At 39.0% G+C, this 20,857-nt stretch overlaps 1 protein-coding gene across 1 annotated transcript in view; it reads left to right on the top strand.

Annotated features, from left to right (window-relative positions):
• The window catches only part of LRRC28 (leucine rich repeat containing 28), a 51,244-nt gene extending 34,380 nt beyond the window's left edge, over positions 1-16,864 (top strand). Inside the window, exons 7-10 of the mRNA XM_085070370.1 lie at positions 3,859-3,961; positions 7,422-7,597; positions 9,794-9,953; positions 12,426-16,864. Of these exons, the coding sequence (XP_084926496.1) occupies positions 3,859-3,961; positions 7,422-7,597; positions 9,794-9,953; positions 12,426-12,498 (512 nt within the window). The 3' untranslated portion in view covers positions 12,499-16,864. The remainder of the gene's footprint in view (positions 1-3,858; positions 3,962-7,421; positions 7,598-9,793; positions 9,954-12,425) is intronic.
• The last annotated feature ends 3,993 nt before the right edge of the window (positions 16,865-20,857 follow it).

Genomic DNA, 20,857 nt, shown 5'->3' with positions numbered 1-20,857 from the left:
GGTAAACAATAGTGAATGAGTAATTTGTTCTGCAGAATACACCTAATTCTTGGATTTGCCAGTGTTTTACAAAAATTGTTTTTCACCTGTGAGTATTTCAGTTTGTACTAAAAGAAATGAGACACCATGGATCTCAGCCTTTGGGCCTTCCTAATAAACTAATTTTTGAGAATAACTCCAGAAATTATGTATGTAAGTTGAACTGAAAGCTGGATCCTGAACAGTGTATCATTGTCATGGTAACTTCATGCTCCCTTAGTAAATGGTCTGAGGAAATCTGCTGATCATTGTATATCAATCTACTTACAACATAAATTATCTTTTGACAGAAAATTAAATTTTTAGCATTAGCGAATGCTTCAATGCCTGAAAACAAATTCCACTGCAAGCAGAAATGTGAATCTGATGACACTGCAAAAATTAAAATCATTTATGTAATAAAGTACAAATATAATTAAAATAAGCCATAAATTCTCAAGTGAACTGGCAGTACAGGGGATGTTATGACAGCAAATATCCATATTATATCACTTTATTTGAGGATTTATGTGCACTTTTTCTTTAGAAAATGGGTCTAGTAATTATCAGTGCACAGTAAACAAAGGTCTTATTCTACCTCAGTATATGCTGCTTTTGTGTCTTTGCCCTCACAGTATGGTTAAAAGAGCATCAGTGCAGCCACACAAGAGCTTTTGTTCCATCTTCAGCCATGTGGAATGCATATGCCAGGGCCCTGAGGTTAAAAAAAAAAAAAGGAAAAAAAAAAGAGGGAGAAAAAGGAAAAAAAATAGAATTGGGGTTTGTTCAGGACTCATGGCATTTGGTCATTTCTGGGAGAAAGGTCTTTGATCTGGGAGCCTGGAAGGAGGAAAGTGGAAATGTTTTAGACACAGTACAGTGCTTGCAAAAGCCACATGAAAACCTTCTTTGTAGCTTTAGCCTTTTCAGAGATGGGCAGCTTCCTTATTGCACAGAGTTCTTCAGAAGCATGGTTTTTTAGAGAACTTTTAACAATATTTGTTGACTGATATAAGACATAAAAATTAGTGTGGATGGGATACAAAGAGCCTTTCAAAGTGATGATTTATTTAAATTTAAACTTTATGGATAATGTTTGAAACTGGGGAAGAATCTTTTGGAGTCTAGAAGATGCTTGGTTATTTAATGCAAAGAAACCATATCAAAGGAACATTTATAGTTACAGGCTATTTGGCTTTGGGAATTGAATTTTTCCTACTGAGATATTTTGTCTAACATCCAAAAATTTGCTTTAATTACCTAGGAAATGCAGTCAACTCAGAACTTAGAATCTAAACATAGCATAAGATAAAGACAGAGGGAAGAGATGAGATGCAGCCTCACTCCCCCCTCTCAGTGCATATGAAAAGAACAGCTTTAGGGCTTTTTTTGACTTGCCTGATTTTCAGCCCATTTGCATACATCTGTGTAGAAACCAGCAAGATGAGCCTCTTTTAAAAATTTTCTGCCATTCTCTAAATTAATAAGTTAAACAGTAGCACATTCAAACTACCCCAGCAACCCATAGTTTTCTGCTGTTTTTAGTCTGTCTTCTGCAACACGAGAGAACATTCTCTAAGCATTACATGTCCCATCCACCTGCTACCTGCTTTAAATTGTATTGGCTGATTCCCCACCAGCCTTACAATATTTTATGATGTTATGGTGCCTCAGTGTTGCAGTATTTTTATTCATTGTAGGATAACAATGGGGTTTTGTTTCAGCTAAAAATATCCCAGAACTTTACTAAACTATTTTCAGCCTTGCAATACTGAGCCCAAATAAATCATCTCGTTGAGGTGATGCTCAGCAGCATCTCCAGCAGTGCCCATCAGTCAGGAGAGGGATTTGTGCTCCCATCCTGGGGCAGGACACTTGATGGATGCAGCAGATAGTTGTGTGAGCTGGAATGTCTCTGGGACAGGGTCAAAGCAGCATGTGATGGTTGAATGTGTCCCTTGATGTCCAGTGACTGGTTTGAACAAAGCCCAGATTACGGTCCCTGAAACCTCCACAGACTGTTGCAAAGCAAGGGCCTGTGTTAAAGGAAAAAAAAAAAACAAACCCCAAACTCATTTTTTCTCTGTTAACAGTTTTATTTTAGAAAAGGAATCTCTTAGTTTTCTTTTGGTATCATCACTTGTTCTTTATATCAAAGATTTGATAATGTGTCACTCCTCAGGAGGAACTTTTAAGGTTTCTGGTGCTCACAGCTGCCATTCAAGTGGGTGACAGCTGAAGACATTCAGTATATTTTAAGATGGACACACATTTGGGGAGGGTTCACTCAAAATATCTGCACTAAGTGGTGTTTAGAGCTCTTGTGTACAATAAAACTATTCAGTAATAAAGAAGGGTTTGTATTACTTATTGTTGTAGTAGGGGATGAGAAGAGGTCAGTATTCCAAATAGAATTTCTGAATAGAAATATCAAGGAAATTGGTTTAATTTTTATTCTGTCCTTGGCCAATTACAAAGGGGACAGAAACACTGCCCATTTCTCCAGTTACCCTTGCCTTTCTGCCAGCCAAGGTGACTGATAAAGATGAGAAGTCAGAATTAGTCAATATTAGTATTGTCCTCTTGTGGCTGATGCAGCCAAATGCTTGTTTATCTTAGTTTCTCTAAGCTATTCATAAAAGTTTAACAAGTTGGGAGGCACAAGATTATTTGTATTTTTCATGATGCAGTTTGGCTCTCAGCTCTCCCCTCCCAGGCAGAGGCTTTCAAACTCTGTTCTCCTGGTTTGTTTTTTTGCACTAAGCACAGAAATCTTTTCCTGCCCCAGTGTCTTGAAGGGCATGGGAGTGACAGAGGAGAGGTGCTGCCCAGCTGATCCTACACATCAGCTTTCTTGCTAGTCCAAAACTCTTTCAGACCATTCAATTTAGTTCAGTTTGGTGTCTTTTGAAAAGTCTCCCAGTATGTTTTTCACTTCGTTTAATAGCAGACAGTTTTACCACTGACTAGATCTTGCTAATAAGCAAAATTCTTATTTCTGAGAATTCTTTCAAGAAACCTAAACTTTCCCTTTTAATTTTCTAAGCCAAATAAAATTGTTCCATACTGATACGCTCTTATCTAGAGGTATCTTAATAGATTTCTACTCCACAAAGGCATTACTTAATCATGCTGTACTTGCTTTTTTTGACTAGCAGCCATGAATATTTTAAGAGCAATAATGCAAGCAGCACACCTCCAGAAGTATCGATCATTTATTGCAGCCACAACTTTTGATGTCTAACATTCTGCAGTTTAAAGCTTTTCTGTTTCCTTGGGCTTTGTAATTCAGTGCATCACACAGACTCATTTCTGAGTGACTGCACTTGTATTTGGTTAAGGCTAATGAATCCCAGCAAGGATCCCTTCTTGCAGCAGAGGAAGAGGGGGACAGAGCACATTCTTGTGTCTGTCTTGCCCACTTTCCCAAAGATAGAGAAGCTGTGATTTCAGTGACGTGAGGCCAGTTAATGAAAGCAGCTTTGACCTTATGAACTTGAAGTATGCACTGAGGATTTGAAATCAATTGTCCCTTTGCTTCTTCAAACTGACTTCAGAGTTTGTCAATGTTAAAATTTAATTATTTATAATGGGATTTTCAGGGCTTCTGAAAGGGTGCTTTGTTTTTGTTTTAGCAATGTTAAATGCTTGCTTCTGCACAGCTTTTCAGCTCATCCATAATAAAACCATTGGCTGAGATTTTACAGATGAGAAGTACTAATTTATATTTGCTTACATTGAGTCTGATTAGCTTATTTATAATTAAAGAGAATTGCTTTGCTTATAATTGTCACTATGTCATCCCTTCTCCCCTTGACTTTTCTTGTTTTCTAAACCCAGATTTAGGTCGTTCTCGAGAGCTCCAATATGTTTATGTGGATAACAATATTCACCTGAAAGGCCTTCCATCTTATCTGTATAATAAAGTCATTGGTTGCAGTGGGTAGGTATGAATTAATTCAGATGTCTTGTGTACCTGTTCTTGTAAAAATTCTCCTGTATGATACCACTGGTTATTTTTTGTGTGTCTGTGATCGATTCAGAACTGATGTTACTTGGAAGGGATTACTGCAGCTCCCAGTTCTCTTTTATATTTTCGTAATAAATCTTCTGCGTTAATTGCTGACTTTTGACTATTTTAGTATTAAGGCATAACAGTGAAGTTACTCTGAAAGAATTTGTAACAATAATGTAAGGCCTAGAGCTGAATTTAAAAGTTGGCCAAAAGTGTAGGCTTCACAGAGTTCCCAGAACTAAAGCATGAACAAAATAATTTTGAATATATTGCAGCATCAATTTGGTTCTAAGTGCTCACATTTCTGTCAGCTGTGGGCCATATCTTGAAAAGTCATGTGCAGCTCCTTCACTCATTTTATATCCCAGTAGCAGCTTCTTGTAGGTCTTGGTTCCTCCTAACTAAAGTGACTTTTTTTAGGAGTTACGGATTGACAGGTTTATTTTTACATGTGGATTTTAAAAATATCCTAGGCTGTCTCATGTTTGTGGTTAGGATGCAAGAAAAAAGTGGTCTGTGTAGGACACTGGCTTAATTCTTTCTGCCCTGACACTGGCATAAATTAGGATCAGCACCCCTGATGAATGGAGCCTTACTGGTGTAAAACTGGTCAGAAGAGGATTGTCCCCATTACCATCTAATTATAAATTTCTGGTATGCTCACTCTCAGCAGATCTCGCATTAAATATAAATTCTCTCTCTACAGCCTGCACTCTGCTGCAATATGGGAGATGCTGAGTCTTGGCATTTTAAGGTTTTTTCTAATATTCCCGTGTCAGCTGGTTGGTGATATTTAAATACTTGCAGTTGGATTACAGTTCTGCTGAACTGTGTGACTTGCAAGCTTTTACTAATTTTGTTTTTCAGAAAAGATAAATTCTAGCCTTTTTTCTTTCAGAACTGATTGTGAATTGTTAGACAGACATTAAACTGACCTTAAATTTAACAGAATTGTATTGATTGCAACCAGAAACATTAGTGATAATGCAGAAAATGTTCCAACAAGTTTGGTTCGACTGTCCTGCCTGTTTCAGGTGGTTTTATACAACAACAACCATGTATTTTTTTCTTTTTTTAAGTTTTCATTTTATACTCAGTTAAAATAGTTTTATTTTTGCACTGACCTTTGTGAAGGTCTTACCAGTTCTTTTTGCTGTTCTTCTTACATGTACAGTGCTGGTGAGACCACCTGCTAATATCTCTGATATTATAAATCTGGAATTATAGAATCTAGTCTTAAAAATCTAGGATAGAAGAGACTAAAGGAGTTGCAAATGTTGCAATGAAATTGATTCTTGTAATGCTTCTATGGAATGAAAAGTGATTTTTTTTCCTCAATAATGAACGGTAAAAAGATAATTTTAGTAAGAAAAACAATACTTGCATTTATGCACCAAACGGATCTTTGTCTTTGTTGTGAAAATGTCTTGAAACATCATAGATTACTTTTAAGAAAAAAATTCAATATAGGAAGAACACATACATATTATTAAAAAAACCAAAGGTTTTATTTGATAATGTGCTGAGAGACTTCAGAATTGTGTAATAATGGTCATGTGAGGAATTTCTGTGTTCTTTCCAAGAAAGCATTAATAACCAGGCTAAGGTTTTCATGGGTCAGGCAAGAGTTGAAGATCCAGGCTTTAGTGCTCTGTCTGGTCCTCCACTGGAGAATAAAATCTGACAAGCTGCTGTTGCTAACATAAAGCTTGATTTCTGAAAATAGAATATAAATTGCCTTGTGTAAGTATTAGATCTCTGTCTGGGCATCCTGCAGTCAGACTGACTGAAAAAAGTCTTTTATATGAGAGGTGATGATCTCAGCACTCAAAATAAATTTTGATCTTATTTTTTGCAGATTGGATTTCATAGTCCCCAGTTAGGGATCTGTCAGTCTTGTTCAAGGCAGCCAATAGGTGGTCCCAGCTTTTTTTTCCCCACACTTATTTATTCACCAGCCTTCTTCTGCAGCTCCTTTTTTTTTTCCTCAGCTGTTTAGACCATCCTCTATTCCAGTTTTTAACCTCCATGGATTTTATGTGTGGCATTAATAGCCTCACCCTTTACGTAAAGTAGACCAAATGTCCCAGCTCTGGACTGCAGAGACTCTAGTGAGTTTATGAGTTGGCTCCTCAGTGAGGTTGTAAGGGGTTATTCAGCTTGAAAATACAACATCATGGATTTATTTGTTGTGATAACTAACTCATGGATTGCTGGGGAATGGATTGCTGGAATACTGGATCTCCAAATTCCCAATTATGTTTTAACCTCACTAATGGATTTTGGGAAAGTATTAAATATTTAGCAAGTGGCTTATTGACTTGCTTGCTGTTTGATGCTGTTCTTTTTTGGTTGTTTCTCTGGGCTGTTTCTCCTTCAATCAGAAGAGATGAGATTTTTTGTTGTCAGACAAGTACTATGAGATTTTCACATCTGATAAGTTGCGAGTGGTTACCTCCGTTTTAGGTCTAATATCTGGGAAGGCTGACAAATTTGTGTTTCTGTTCCATTTGTTAGGACTGGCCCTAACAAGTTGCTCTTGGCTTCAAATTTCAGTTGTCATAAACAATTCCAATTCCCCTGATGACTTCCCCAACCTCTTAGTAGAATTTTCCTATGCGTGTCTCTCTGGTATGATCACTTGCAACAGGGATCACGTAAAGAGTTATTATTTTTACTACAAGCTAAGTTTCTCTCCCTGGATCCAAATAACCTTCCTTTTCCATATATGATTTGGGAAGGGCAAGGCTAGTAGACTTATTAGGATATCTTCCCACTACAGCATGGCTGTTGTTTTTATTTTTCCTTCAGCTACGCCTCCATATCCTCCAAGGGATCTCTGTGGATGGGGAAAGGTGTAGTACAGAATCACCCAGTGGCACTTAAAATACATTTTTTTTGTGGCTGGAGTTTGCCTCATGTGTTATGGTTGACAAATCCATTATTATTTTCAGCTGGTTGATCCAAGACACGGGAAGCAAACTGTTGGGTATGAAACTGCTCCCCTCAGTAAAGTATTTAATAACAGTGGCATTCAGAGATTATCACGTGGGCAAATGTAATGGACACCCAGTGCATTTGGTTTACCCCCTTGGGATTGTGTTCTCATTTCTTTATGCTACTTGATGAGTAATTCCTCCAAATGTCCCATGTCTAGCACATCACAGAAGGTGGGAATCTGTAGAAACATAGAATCACAGAATAGTTTGGGAAGGGACCTTTAAAGGTCAACCCCACCATGCACTGCTCTCTGCAAGGAATCCTTGAGGGGTGCTGCACTGGAGAGCAGTATCAGGCATACTTTGGGTTGGTCATCTGGGTTTCCCCATAAAGTTACTTTTATTATTTTTTTTTCTAACCACTTTCTAAATGTCTTGTGTCCTTCTAGTTGTGGTTCTCCAATTCAAGTTTCAGAGGTGAAACTGCTCTCTTTTTCATCAGGCCAGTTAACTGTGTTCCTGCCAGCAGAGGTGAAATCTATAGGAACAGAAACAGATCATGTGCTGCCTTTGCAAGAACTGGCCATGAGGACCCTCTATAACACCTACTGCAGATTTTTGAAAGGTATGAAATTTCTGCATTCTTCAGATTACAGAAAAAGTGAGAGTGCTTTTCTGGCAGTGATTGGAACATTTCTAACAGTTCTTCAAAGGCTTGGGCAAGGATTTATATTTTAAAAGATTTATTTAATCAAATTATGTTTGAAATGCTGCATTAGAACAAAAATGTCCAATATCACAAACCAGAGTTCCAGAGACTATTTCTGAGGTCAAGTGGTGCTTATAAATGGTTTCTTACTTGAAGTCTGCATGAAGGACACTTTTTTTTTTTGCAGGAGAAACTCTTTAATGGAAATAGGAGATGAGAAATACAGTTCCTGAGGCAAGATCAGATGCATCAGCCAACAATGCAACTCCTTGCCAGGCAGCACACTCCTAAACTGGCAGACTTGTTATACATAAGGCAAAAGAAATGCGAGCAGCCCTCGGCCATTTCAGCACAGCGTGACAGCTGAGCTGCTTTAGTTCTGCCCCAATTCAGGCTCTCTGCTCTGAAGTGGCCCTTGGCTCATCTGGTTCTGCATCGTGCAATCACATGAGTTAGCAGTATCTGATGGTAACCTGCAGATCCTCTCAGATCTGGATGTGTTGTGACTCCCCACTGTTGATGCCATCTTGGGAATTCTCAGCTTGAAAGGTCAAAGGAGAAAGTGGAAGAGTAGAGAGTTCCAGTGGGAAGATTGAAGGGGAAAGGGGTCTCTTGTACCTTGGCCACTGGAGTAAATCCTCACTGCTTTGCCAGGAAAAGTGAACAAGGAGATCTGTCTTTTCTCACCCACTTGTGATTTGCACAGTAATTTCTGGAATCCAACTGTGTGAATGTGGTTCCTGAAGATGCCAGTGAAATTTGGTTTGGGAATGGGAATGTGGTATTGCAGAATCAGTTTAAGGACTGGTTTGTAAATGGTTTATACAAGGCTGTGAGGATTATGCTTCTTTTCAGCCAAGATGCAGAACCTGGATAAGATGGATTTATATATCCACATACACACCCATAGATATGTCCTGTTCTGAGTGACCTTATTAAGGACTGTGGCCATTACCACTGGCAGCACCCCATTTCAGTGAGGCAGAGCAGTGCCTGTGTCAGACAGGTGTAGGATAATGGTGTGCTGGGGAAGCAGGTGGCACATATGATTAAAGTAGTAGATTTCATCTGTCACTGCCTAAATTTGCAGTTTCAAGAGTGCTGTTAAATACTTGGCGGCTGCTGGGAAAGTGACAGAAGTGACTGGACTACTTTTCCTCAATCTTTGCTTGGCTGGCAGAGTGTGACCTTTTCTTTCTGACGCAAATGTCCTGCTTGTCCCCTCCTTGGGGCTGCTGTGGTACATCGTGTCTGGGGTTCAACCTTGCAGTGTTTGAAAGGTGAAACCAGTGTGATATCGTAAAACTGATTTATCAGGTACTGCATCTTGTCTTGATTACTCAGCACCTAAACTCACTCACCTGTCTTGGCTGTCTCTCAGTTACTACACGAAGATTAGCATGTGGGGTTTAATTTATAAAACATTGTGTGGTTTTGGCCAGGCCTGGGCAGATGATGGCTCTTTCCCAGGAAATGACCCTGGAGTCCCTTTTGGTGAAAATGATGGCATCTTGTAAGCTGTGAGGGAACACTTAACAGATGAGGAATGTATTGATCTTTTTAGAGTGGTCTCTTTGGTTGGACCTGTGAGAACTATGCTGGGCTGGATTGAGTTTCAAGTAATTCCAAATATTGCAGATCCCTTTTTGCTGATGGTGGAGTTTGGGCTTTGTAGCGAGGTCAGCTATCCTGCTGGATTGGTTGCTGAAATATTTTAGTAAATTGTACTGATGTCCTTTTTATAATGTTGTATTGTTATTAGTTACTAAACACCTCTCTAGATCATATCTCTGTCTAAAAACCTTTCATGATCTTTTAATCCTTTTTAATATTTGCTCAAGCTATAATATTTTCACCTGTGTATTTTAGCCCAGTTAAACTTATGTCCACAGATGCTAAACTTGTACATTTAACTTCAACTTTTTGAACTCAGACATGGAAAACACCATGTGCCTCACTCTAATTGTGTTAATTTGTATTACCTCATTGTTATTTTGACAAAGCCTTAAGAATGTGAGGCAGCTGTTTTCTGAATTGTTCATGGCTCATGCTTGTTGTATTTATCTTGCAATCATTTTATTATAAATATTTTTTGTTTCTTTTCTTTTCTAGATCTAAACTTTCTGACTCCAATCTCACTACCCAAAAGCCTCTTGGAATTGCTGCACTGTCCCTTGGGACACTGCCACCGCTGCAGCCAGCCTATGTTTACCATTGTCTACCCAAAGCTCTTTCCCTTGAGGGAAACTCCAATGGCAGGATTGCATCAAGGGTAATTATGCAGGAAATTACACTGGGGTTTCATTTAGGAAGAAAAACACCTTATGGAAAAAAGCGTATTCTTACGGATATTTTTTTTTTTAATTTAGCGTTTCAGATCCAAAGTCCCTGCCCTGTGATTGCCTGAATAAGTTGACAAATATTTTATTCACGAGTCCAACAAACCACTGCTGTTAGACTATTTAAAGGGTCTTCAGATATGCTTGTTTCAGTAAGACAGGAAAGGGTTTTGATAGGATGGGATTGAGCTGTTTGTGGTAGTGCAGCATTGCCTGGCACTTCTGTGCTCTGGGAAGGAAGTGATAGCTAAAACCAGTAATTGCCCTGATGGTCTCAACCCTGACTTCAGATTGCCACCACCAAATAAAAAGTGCTGCAGGAAGAAAGCTCTAAAGCTGGAGCTTAATTAAAATGTTCTGCAGTAAAATACTCTTGTTTTAATTTCCACACTAATTAACTTGAGATATGCTGTGGAAGCATTCTGCATAGGAACATAGATTTTGTAGCAATACATGTTTTTAATAATACTTCAGTTTTATGGTTGTAGCAGTTGTGAAAGTGTGTGCAGGATTCACAAGTAGAAAAACCCACCCAGACTTGCTGACCTGCTGGCCAACACAGTCATAGAAGAAACTCAAAATGGGGGTATGGTTGTTCTGTCCTGCTGCAATCCATTGATTTGATAGTTATCTTCCATAAAAATAAGCAACTGCTTCTCAACAGGAAGATCTTTAAGAAAAGAAGAGAGACTAATGGGTGATTGAGGCTGATGGTACCTGTTTTACACAGCTGTATCACAGCCTGTTTTGCTGTGAGCTTGTGACATGAGAAGCATCTCATCAGTAAGCAATTCAGCTTTATGAAATGAAACAACTTAGGTATGCCAAATCTGGGCAGCAGCCAGAGGGCTGCATAAATGCTATTTTGGAAAAGCCATCTTCCTGAGAAAGATCTGATTGCAGAGATTGCACACTTCAATTTGCCATTCTGTTCCACTTCAGTCATATGTCGAAATTCTGTGGATTTCATGTTGAGTGAAATAATTTGCTTCCATATTACAGTCATAATATTCTTAGTCATAAGATGTTATAATCATGCTATAAAGAATTTCTTTCAAACATTCAACAGTATCATTTTCTAAGAAAATGATGGAAAGCTTTTGGCTGGTCATTAAATGCATATATTACCCAGAATAATTCAACAGTGTGAGAGTTTGGACTACTTTGTAATTAATTGCTAAGCGTTGCTCATTGTAGAAGTTACAGTTACAAGATGATAGACATTATCAGTAGACACCTTTAGGAACTGTTGAAGTTAAGACTCCACAAAAACATACTTTAGAGCTGTCTTGGAAGAACAGTACCTTAACATTCTAAAATAAAATAATTAAAAATACATATTTCTACATGGTTCTCACTTGTTTAAAGCATAGTTATCATTCCTTCCCTTAGACAAGAATGTACTGTGTTCTGCAAAATGCCTTTAATGAATCCAGTCTTAAGTAGCTGACATTTGATGCAAATCCACAGAAAATGAGATCTAAACAGGCAGCCTGTCATCCTTATCTCTGTAGCTCGTGCACTTGACATGGTAAGATTATGTGGAATTGTAGAGGTGTGATAGCTGGTTTAGAAAGATGTGAAGGACAGGGTTTCTGTTCTAAAGAGCTCAAAGTGACCATGAAAACACACAGGGTAGGGATCTTGGGTGTTTGAGCAGCACTGATTAGCACATGCCACATCCATGCCAGTAACTCCTGCCTGGATTTCCGTATCACATTCTGTATCCTCTTAGAGGGAAGGAGAGTTAAGTGTTGGACTGGATTTCTGTATCTGAAAAAGCACAGATGCCATGAGCACTGGGTAAAGCATGATCTCTGGGTTAGTAAAAAACTAATCTTAACATTTTTAAGGCAGATATCTTGGTCCCTGCCAGGCTGGGGCAGCAGGAGGGTCACTGAGGCTGTATCACACTTGCCCAGTGCCATCCCTGCTGCACTGAGTGGCACAGTGTGACAGCACTGCCTGTCACTCACCCTTTCTGAAGCTCTGGTTGTTCACTCTGCTAACCAGGGAGGACACTGGCCTTCAGTCATTTCATGCCTACAAGCAGTAATTTAAGAAACACATGAGCAGAGCTGAGGCTGCCCAGCTATTTTCCTGTCAGCTGCTAAACCTGCTGGCTGTGACACTCAGCCACACCCTGCACAGAGAGAAAAACCACACGCTGCTGCTCTAAACCCAGTGCCTAAGAAACCAGGAAGGTTTTGAGAACCCCTGCAGTGTTTCCCTGCCTTGGTGTCAGACACCCAGAGAGAGCAAATGAACCTGTGCTTTTTCTGGGCTGTGGAGATGGGCTAATCCCATATTCTACAAACCAGCACATTGTCTGTGTGGAATGGTGCCAGGAGTTTTAATCTTTACTGACAACTGTTCCCCCTCTCTTTTTTTTTTTTTTCTCCTAGGAGGACAACTGTTAGTTTTGTGGCATACTGCTGCTCCACCCAGTGTCTGCAGACTTTTGACCTACTGAGTTGATAAACATTTCAAGCTCCTCAGGAGTGCTGCCAGTGTAAAGCTGCATTCGATGCCGTGTCCCGTTGGTACTGGAATACCATGTGTGTGTGCCAAAGCAGCAGAAGTGCCCAGTCAGGAACACTCTGAGGCACTTAAATCCTTCCCTATCAAATCTGGATGAACTGCAGGAACTTTTCTGAAGTGTAAATGCCGAGCTTTTAAAAGTATTAACTTCTCTCTCCTCCGAGGCAGCACACAAACCAAACACATTCACGAGCTCTGACTTCAGGATTTCCAGTATTTTTCAAATGTGCCTGATTTCAGGTTGACCCATTGCATCATTTGAGGCAGTTGCATTCCTCTAACAGGAAAAAAAAATGTTCAGTTATGGCTAACAAGTTTTCACTTATTCACCCCCATCCTCTTCCCCTCTACAGCTGCAATCAGGTGTATTGCTGTAAGGCTGCAGAAACCTTTGATGGATCCTAGTGACTTTTCCATAGAATTTAGCCTTATTTTCTCCCTCTCATCTTAATATTTACCCCAGCACAGTTATCCCAGTTGTATACCAAGTCTTTGACAGTTCTCTGTGGTATTTAAATCCACATACTAAAAGCAGATCTTTCTTTCAAGTATCATTAAATACCACGGTGATTTAATTGCAGTAACTAGGATATGTCTGGAGACTGAAGATCCTGTTTCAGTCAAGGCTGGTACTGATGCCTACACTAAGGGCTCTTGCTCCAGCATGTTTGAGGGTGTGTTTTCTTTATTTTCATTACTTGAGTTTTTTATTTTTAGAAATAGTTCTCCTTTTGTTCCTTTGAGTTCTTCAGGAAAAAGATTACTTCAAGTATCAATTTCCCTTGGAAAAAACCCAACTAGTAATATGATAGTTAATCTTTATATTTATTATATTTTTACAGTTGCAGACTACAGATCTGCAAAAAGCTGGCCTTGATCTTTTTCTAGATTCAGCATTTGGCTGATTTGTCCAAGTGTGTCAGTGGATTGTGTGCCTTGGAGAAGGCTGGAAATCCAGGAGCAGGTGTGTATCTCCATACAGAGGTATATATGCACACATAGATACTGCACAGAAGGGCTGGAACATTTGTTTTCATATATTAATGGCAGATTTGGTGCAAATTTCCACTCACTATCATATTTGTGGGAATCTTTTTGTGTTATATCTTGTTCATTTTAAATAAAGAACAAAGAATGGAAAAAAGGCCCAAAATGCCTATGTGACTTACCATTTTGAGTTTATGCTGAAACAGTTTATAGATGATTAGCCCCTCCTGACTTTTTTTTGAATATATAGTATTTTTTAAAATATAATTATTTTTTTTAAAACTTTCTATTTCTTAGGTATAAACCACTTGTTGATTTAGCACAGTGTGCTGCTCTGTGCAGTAGGTAGTTACAAGCTGAAATAGATATGAATGAAACAGTTTGTTATAAAAATGGCAAGATAAAGAGACTTATTTGGTAGTATATTAGCATATGTTGTGGTGAGGTGTGCGTACTTTGAAGGCAGGAGGCATTAAAATGTTTTCCTGTTGCCAAAGAAGCATTTGTTCCCTCTGCAGGCTTCCTGGCATCTCTTCAATAAATAGAGTATCTTAAGAGCTTAAAAGAGTACCAAAAAGGCAGTTTTGAGGGTGGAATTTTTAGGTTCTGCATGTTACTTGTAAAATCTTTCCTGGTTTTATTGGGTTGGTTTTAAAGAGTTGAATTAGCATTAAGAAATGTAGAACTTAATCCTTCAGGAATGCAACTATCATCTACTGTTTAAGAATTGTGAAACTTTCTGAAATAAATCCCATTTATTAAATCTGCTTTGCAGCAGGGGAAAGAGCCATGTCCAAGCAGCCTTGGTGCAGTTGGATTTCTGTCTGTGTCATTTCCCAGGTTTGTTTCCATGTTAGAATCCCAGCAGGCCCAGCCACCCCACAGGATTCACTGCTAGGCAGCAAAATCCACCTTCAGCTTCTTCCTTTTCGTTCAGTACCTCAGAGCTGAGATGTCAATTGCCCAGGTACAATTATATCTGTATCAGAAATGTGCAAGTATAGGACAGAATCTGCTTTTTTAAAAAAATGGATGATAAAAGCTATGGTAGTGTTACAAATATTAATTTTTATACAATACTCTGATCAGGAGTTTTCAGTATTATTTTTACTGTGGCTTTCTCTGTCTTTGAAGGAGATGTTTTCCTGGAAGTTTCTGTCCTCTTTTTATGGCAAGTTGTTGACTTTAAATCACAGTTTATATCTGAATTCAGTCTGTAAATACTATTTTGGGGTTAAATCTTGTGATCACCTAAAAGACATTAGCATTTATTAGGAGTCAGAGAGGAAGAGTGGAGGTTGATTTTATTATTATTTATTTATTATTTTTTTTCTTCTGCCCATAATCTAATTGTTTCTTATTGAGTCTGTATCAGTCTCTATTATTGTCTCCAAGTGCAGTTCAGAAGAAATTTAGCCTGTTCTATAAGCAGGATGAATCTTAACTAACACTTTAATAGATGATATTTCAAGAATGGAATGTTCAATAAATAAATGACTTAAACATGCAATTGAAGCTGAAATGTCATACCCTATTTTTGTAAAACAAAGAAGGGGAAAGCCAATATATAGACTGACAATGCAGCTTAAATTCATGTTTGATGTTTTGGGGTTTTTTTTTTGTATGAACAGTGTTTGTATTCATCTGTATCTTTGGGTGAAATTCTTCTAGATTAAAATAACTCCATTCTCACTTGTCCAAATTTTTCTAAAGTTGTTCTGCTGTAAGAGTATTTCATAACCAGCAAGCATGAGAGCCAGCTATGCAAATTGGAGAGGGGAGAGGGAGTTTGTGCTGATCAAACTGTGCATCACTGGTTTTTCAAGGTGCCACAATGCTTGGACTTCTCTGTGGATGATTTATTTCTGGGTAATTTTTGATTGCTTGCTCTGGTTTGTCAGGTTAGTTCCCACTGAGGTAATTTTTTATGTGTAGTACAAAAAATCAGGTCCCAGCAGTTGAAAAAAAAAGACCGTTTAAAAAGTTTTTTTGTTGTAGCAGTAGATCTTAACTCTTTGCTTAAGGTTGGAGCAGGAAGAGCTTTTGGGGTTTTTTTTCTAGGCATTACAAAGAAAAAGGTGCAGGAGAAGAATGAGATAAAATGTCTTTAACCCATTGATATTGCAATGAACTTCTCCTAGGATTGATTGCTGTTATAACTAGGGAGCATAGGCATAGTTTTTGTTTAGGTTGTGTTAACAGGACCATGTTAGTAAAATATGAACCCTGTATAGAGGTAGCTTTTTGTTCTGCCACGAAGGAAATGAAGGAATCTCTGGCTTTGTTTAAAAATCCTGCTGGAGTGGTTTTGCCATGGACATATTCGGAGCACTGTTCTTGGGAACCTTCCTGATCATCCCTCAGAGGATCAGAAATGTCCTTTCCTCTGCAAAGAGCAAGGTCTAATACAAAGAAATGTGTATTTTTCTGTTTTGATGCTTCTCCTGGGCTCTTACCAAGGTTCATTACAAACCTCCTATTTACTTGGTTGTGGTGAGGTCAAGATGTTGCTCTGAGCAGAGCAGTGCTGTTTATTGCCAAGTTGGCTTCAATTCCTGCAGATTGAATTCTGCTGAATCCCTTTTTCTGGCATGAAGGGAGCACAGGACTGTTCTAACACCCATGTGGGAGCAGCGTGTCAGGTTCTACTGACATTACAGCCCAGCTGAAGACTGCAGAGTGACAAACCTGTCACTGGACAGGACAACTGGCTTTTGAAGGCCCCACCAAAGTACCACTGATAACAGAAGAGCTTTTGCTCCGATGTCAGTGGACAGTGGGTCAAGTTTTAATTGATGTGAGAGAAGAATGTGTGTTACCATCGTTGCATTTCTTGCAAAAACTGGGACAACACCAGAGGCCATGGCTGCTGCTCCGTCTGCAGCTGCACTTGTAATTCCAAGATATAACTATCTTTGCCTCTTACCTCCCTCTTAATCATGCTCATGTTGTTGCAAAATGTTATAGTTAACTTGTGATGGGAGAGGCTGAATAAATTGAATCCAGAGTTTTTATTACTTTTTTGTATTACAGACCTATTTTGTAGGAGACTGAAGGTCTGGTGGAAAGAAACAGCAATGTTCATGTGAAGTCTTCGTTGCTTTTGCTTTTATGTGCCCTTTTTTGGATTATAACTTGAACTTGGTTTGCAACTGAGTTCATTCTGTGTCTGTGGAAAGCATATGTGCATTGCTTTCTTGCTGTGTATTAACCAAATGTCACTTAGTGTGAAGGTAAGCTTGCTAGATGGTTTATTTCAAGTTAGTGGTGCGATTTATTGTATGTGCTTGTTAATAAACTATATTTTTGGATAGAATTATCATTCATTAAAATTAACTAAATTCTTGCTCCTGGGACTATTAAGCTATGTTAGAATGTAGCACTTAATTTACATTTCAGTTCATTTGCATGGTAATTAGCTAATAAGTCTCTTGTCCCAAGGCTGAAGAGGTGGGGTGAAGACACTTAAGACACTCCCAAGCCCAAAACACCACTTCAATTCATTTAATCCCTTTGTCTCAGACAATGTAGTCATCAGATCTTGCATAATAGGAACAAAACCCATATGGAAATATTACTTCAGACCCTTCCACGGATTGATCAAAAGAAAAATAAGTTTCAGTAGGGCTATATTGCCACCCTGATAGTCCATAGATGTGGCTGTGGTTCACAGATTCCTTACTAAGCAGCATTCAGCAGCTTTTTTCCCTCATCTAACAGATATCATAGGAACAAGGCTGCCAAAAATAAGTAGAAATTAAGCATCTGTTTTTCCAGTTGTTTCACTCCTTGCTATGCAGCATTTTGCTTCAGTTCAAGCTGCTCCTCTCCGTGGTGTGATGAGTTCTTTGAGCTGAATGCTGTCTGGATTTCTGTGAGAGTATTGGGTGAATACTCAGTATGCATTCTCCAGTGAGACCTGTGGTGGTCAAGGGGACTCAGATGATTTGTAAACCTTGCAGGGTATAGGTGCTGTTCAGACTTCCCTGAAGCCTCTTTGGTAGCTAGTTTACCATAATTTGCCTTTTTTGTATTTTACAAGTGACAATGTAACTTTTCCTACCCTTGCAATGGAGGTAACCTCTTTTGCCTGGCAGCAGGAGGAGGATGTGAGTCCCTTAATAAATGGGAGAACAACCCATAACCTATAACTTTTAACCAACCACTGATGTGTCCCTTATGAATTAGAAAGAAAGAAATGGGAGAGCTTAACATCCTTTTCCTTTGCAATTAAAAGTACTTGGCATAAATGCAAGCTAAGTGGAAACTTCAGTGACTGAATAATGCTATTGTATGCAGGAAATGAGAGGAGCTGAGATCTCACTTGGAAAGGCACTGGATGTTTTGTGACTTCCAAGCCAAGATTTAGGGCTTTTCTGTGTGGTGACATTTTGGGTACTTGAGAGCTGAGTTGAACCACTGCATCTGTGTCCCCCAGCTTCAGAAATGGTTTAATATTGCAGTAGAACCCTCTCCATCCTGCATTGAAGAATCCTACCAGTATTCCTTGTAGCTGCCTCAGGACTATCAGATTTCTGTCTGCTACTTCAGCAGGAAAGAAGGCAAGAGTTGACCATATGCTTTTTTTATCTTTGCACATTTTAAATAATAAACCCCTCACATCAGGCTTTCTCAACACCCATTATGCCCTTCAGACATGTCCTGCTCCCAGGCAAAGACCTTGACACATCTGTGAGAGATCTCGAGTCTTGAGAACGAAAGCGGTTCTGTTGTTGGAGGTGCTGAAGTGATTTGACTTTCTGATGATGCCTTCCAAGTGGCAATCAAGGGCTAATTTCTCAAGTACCCTGATGCTCTTTTGTATGTTCATGAGGAATGTAAATATTGACTGGCTCTTTCTGCCAGAGAAAGCTGCCACTCACGGAGCCCTGTCCCGTTGCAAAATACGACTGCGGCGGCATAAAATCTGGACTGGCCATAAAATCACAGAATATGGTGAGCTGGAAGGAATGCATCAGGATCATCCAAATCCTGGCCCTGGCACAGGACACCCCAAGGTGTTCTGCTGTCATTTGCTCTGAACCTCACAAAGTTATTAGGAGAGTTCATTTTTTTTCTCAAGATCAGTTGAGAAAGCTTTCTTGTAATGAAAAATGCAATACTGTGTTTGTTTATTGATCAGCACTATGAATGTTCTCTGAGTGCACTGCTATAACTGCAAATCAAGCTATTTTATTAAGAAAGCAAAAAATTTGTTAAATCCCATTTTGGTGCAGGTAAGGTCCGCTGGGAACACTAATATTTCGTTTAGGAATGAGAGAGCACACAATTCATCATAAAATGCAGATATGGTCTGAAGATGCTGACAACATTGCCTGGATCTCATGAAAAAATAAAAAGATAACCAATGCTTCTTCTACAGGTAAATATTAACTAATGGTTTCTAATATGCCCTGTTCTGGTTTTGTTCTGCTTTGAACTCCTAAAATTCTGCACTTGTAGCTATTACTTCAATCTTACTAGGTTTCCTTTAAACCACAGAGTTCTAACCATTGATTTTCATTGTTAGAGCAATTAGAAGAATCAAGCTGGATATTGTTGGGTCAGTTTGTGATAACTGTGATTGCTTTGCTGGCACTGAAGTTCTGAAGCAGTTTGAGCATGGACTTGAATTTGGCTGCCTTTGCTTTGCCTTGTCTCTGTTGGCTCTCCAATTTCATTTTGCAAAAAGCCAAATCAATGGAGGGGATACATGAAGAATTACCAAGAAAAACAGCTTTAACTTTCTTCAGAAAGTCTGGCTTGGAATAGAACTGGCAAGGTCTCCTATGTGAATTCCAGGTAAGTGCTCCTTTTAAAGTAGGATGAAGAACAGTGGGTTGTCCAGGCAGTAGAGAACCCCATGTCTAAAGGTACCAGTATTAATTATTCTCTCTATTCACACCTTACTGTTCGATATATTTTTTTCTATAAAAACTGAGTAACTGCCCGATAGGGAGTGAACTTGTATCTTACATCTTTGTAGAATTAAGATTGATTTTATGCTTCTGACACACTCATTACTCTTCACAGTGTAATGCCTCTTCTGTTTCTTTGCCAGTGTAGTTGTAAATAACAGCCCTTGTTTCCTCTCTCAGTCTTCACTTCTGACCAGAAAAGGTTGTTCCACTCTCTGGTTAGAAAACAGACCTTGCTGTGGTCCTATTGTCACCAATATTAAGCAGTTTGTTACCTGCACGGTGACACAGGTTTGTGCTCCATCAGACAAAGCCACCTAATCACAGTTCTGCACAATTATCTGGATCACAAATAGGTGTTAGTTCTGGCTGCACATGAACTGAGGGATATCTAACTTGAATTACTGAATTAATGTATATTAAATCAGTACTTTGTATCAGGTTTTTAGATCTAGCAGTATCCAATCCTGGCTCTAAAGCCTCCATTATGAAACACGGGAGCTCAAATTTCTCCAGTAGCTCAATCTAAACTGTAGCCAAACTTCTGTCTGACCCCTATAAAGATATTTGGGAGAAGGTTCGAATTGAAAACCTCTCTTTAATTATCTCCTTTTTCCCTCCTCCCTCCAGGAGGCTCAGATGGTGCAGGAACTGATACCTACTAGCTAGAAATGTCTTTCCAGGTCAGTGCTGTGCCAGCTGCCCTCCCTGCCGCGCCGGTGTCGCGCTGGCTGCCAGCCCTGCCCAGCTCCTGCTCACTGGCCCCGAGCTGCCAAGATGAAAAATATTGATTCCAGTCCATCTCATTGAAGTATTATCATGAGGTGTTCGCAGACATGCTGGGACTGGTCTTTTACTTACAGGAACATTTATCCAGGGGGATCTGGTGTGTTATGTAGCAAGAAACTGCAAGAAGCAGAATGAATTTACTGTTTCCACTTACAGTCAGTAGCCTGAGACCTTACTGTGGCTTTAGCTATTCTTGATTAATTTCATATGTGGATGCTCCTATTCCAGAATAAAAGTGCCTTGTTATGAAAGAGTTTAATTCCTTTAATTTCATTTGGGAATAAATATATCCACACACCTGGTTTTTAAATCTGAGAGAACTATTTCTTTATAAATTTACACCCTGTTCTGTTTTGGATCAGATCTCATGTGTAGCTAAATCCTTGTATTTATTTAACAAGATCTGATTTATTGCTTAAAATTCTTTCTTTTGGGAAGTACCTGGTTGGAAAATAAAAATTCTGCTTGCAAGGGTAAGATTGGGTGGAGAGGGGGCAAATGAAAAATTCTGAAAACAACTGGTTTGGAAGCACTGCATTGGAAAACATTGTTACATGTCAGGTCTTATTCTACTGTTTTATTCTGAAACATCTGGCTTTTGA

This window comes from Lichenostomus cassidix, chromosome 10 (assembly GCF_008360975.1).
Source record: "Lichenostomus cassidix isolate B80296 chromosome 10, HeHo_3.0, whole genome shotgun sequence".
NCBI lineage: Eukaryota > Metazoa > Chordata > Aves > Passeriformes > Meliphagidae > Lichenostomus > Lichenostomus cassidix.
The sequence above is the reverse complement of the archived record's forward strand: the minus strand, read 5'-3'. Positions and strand labels throughout refer to the sequence as shown.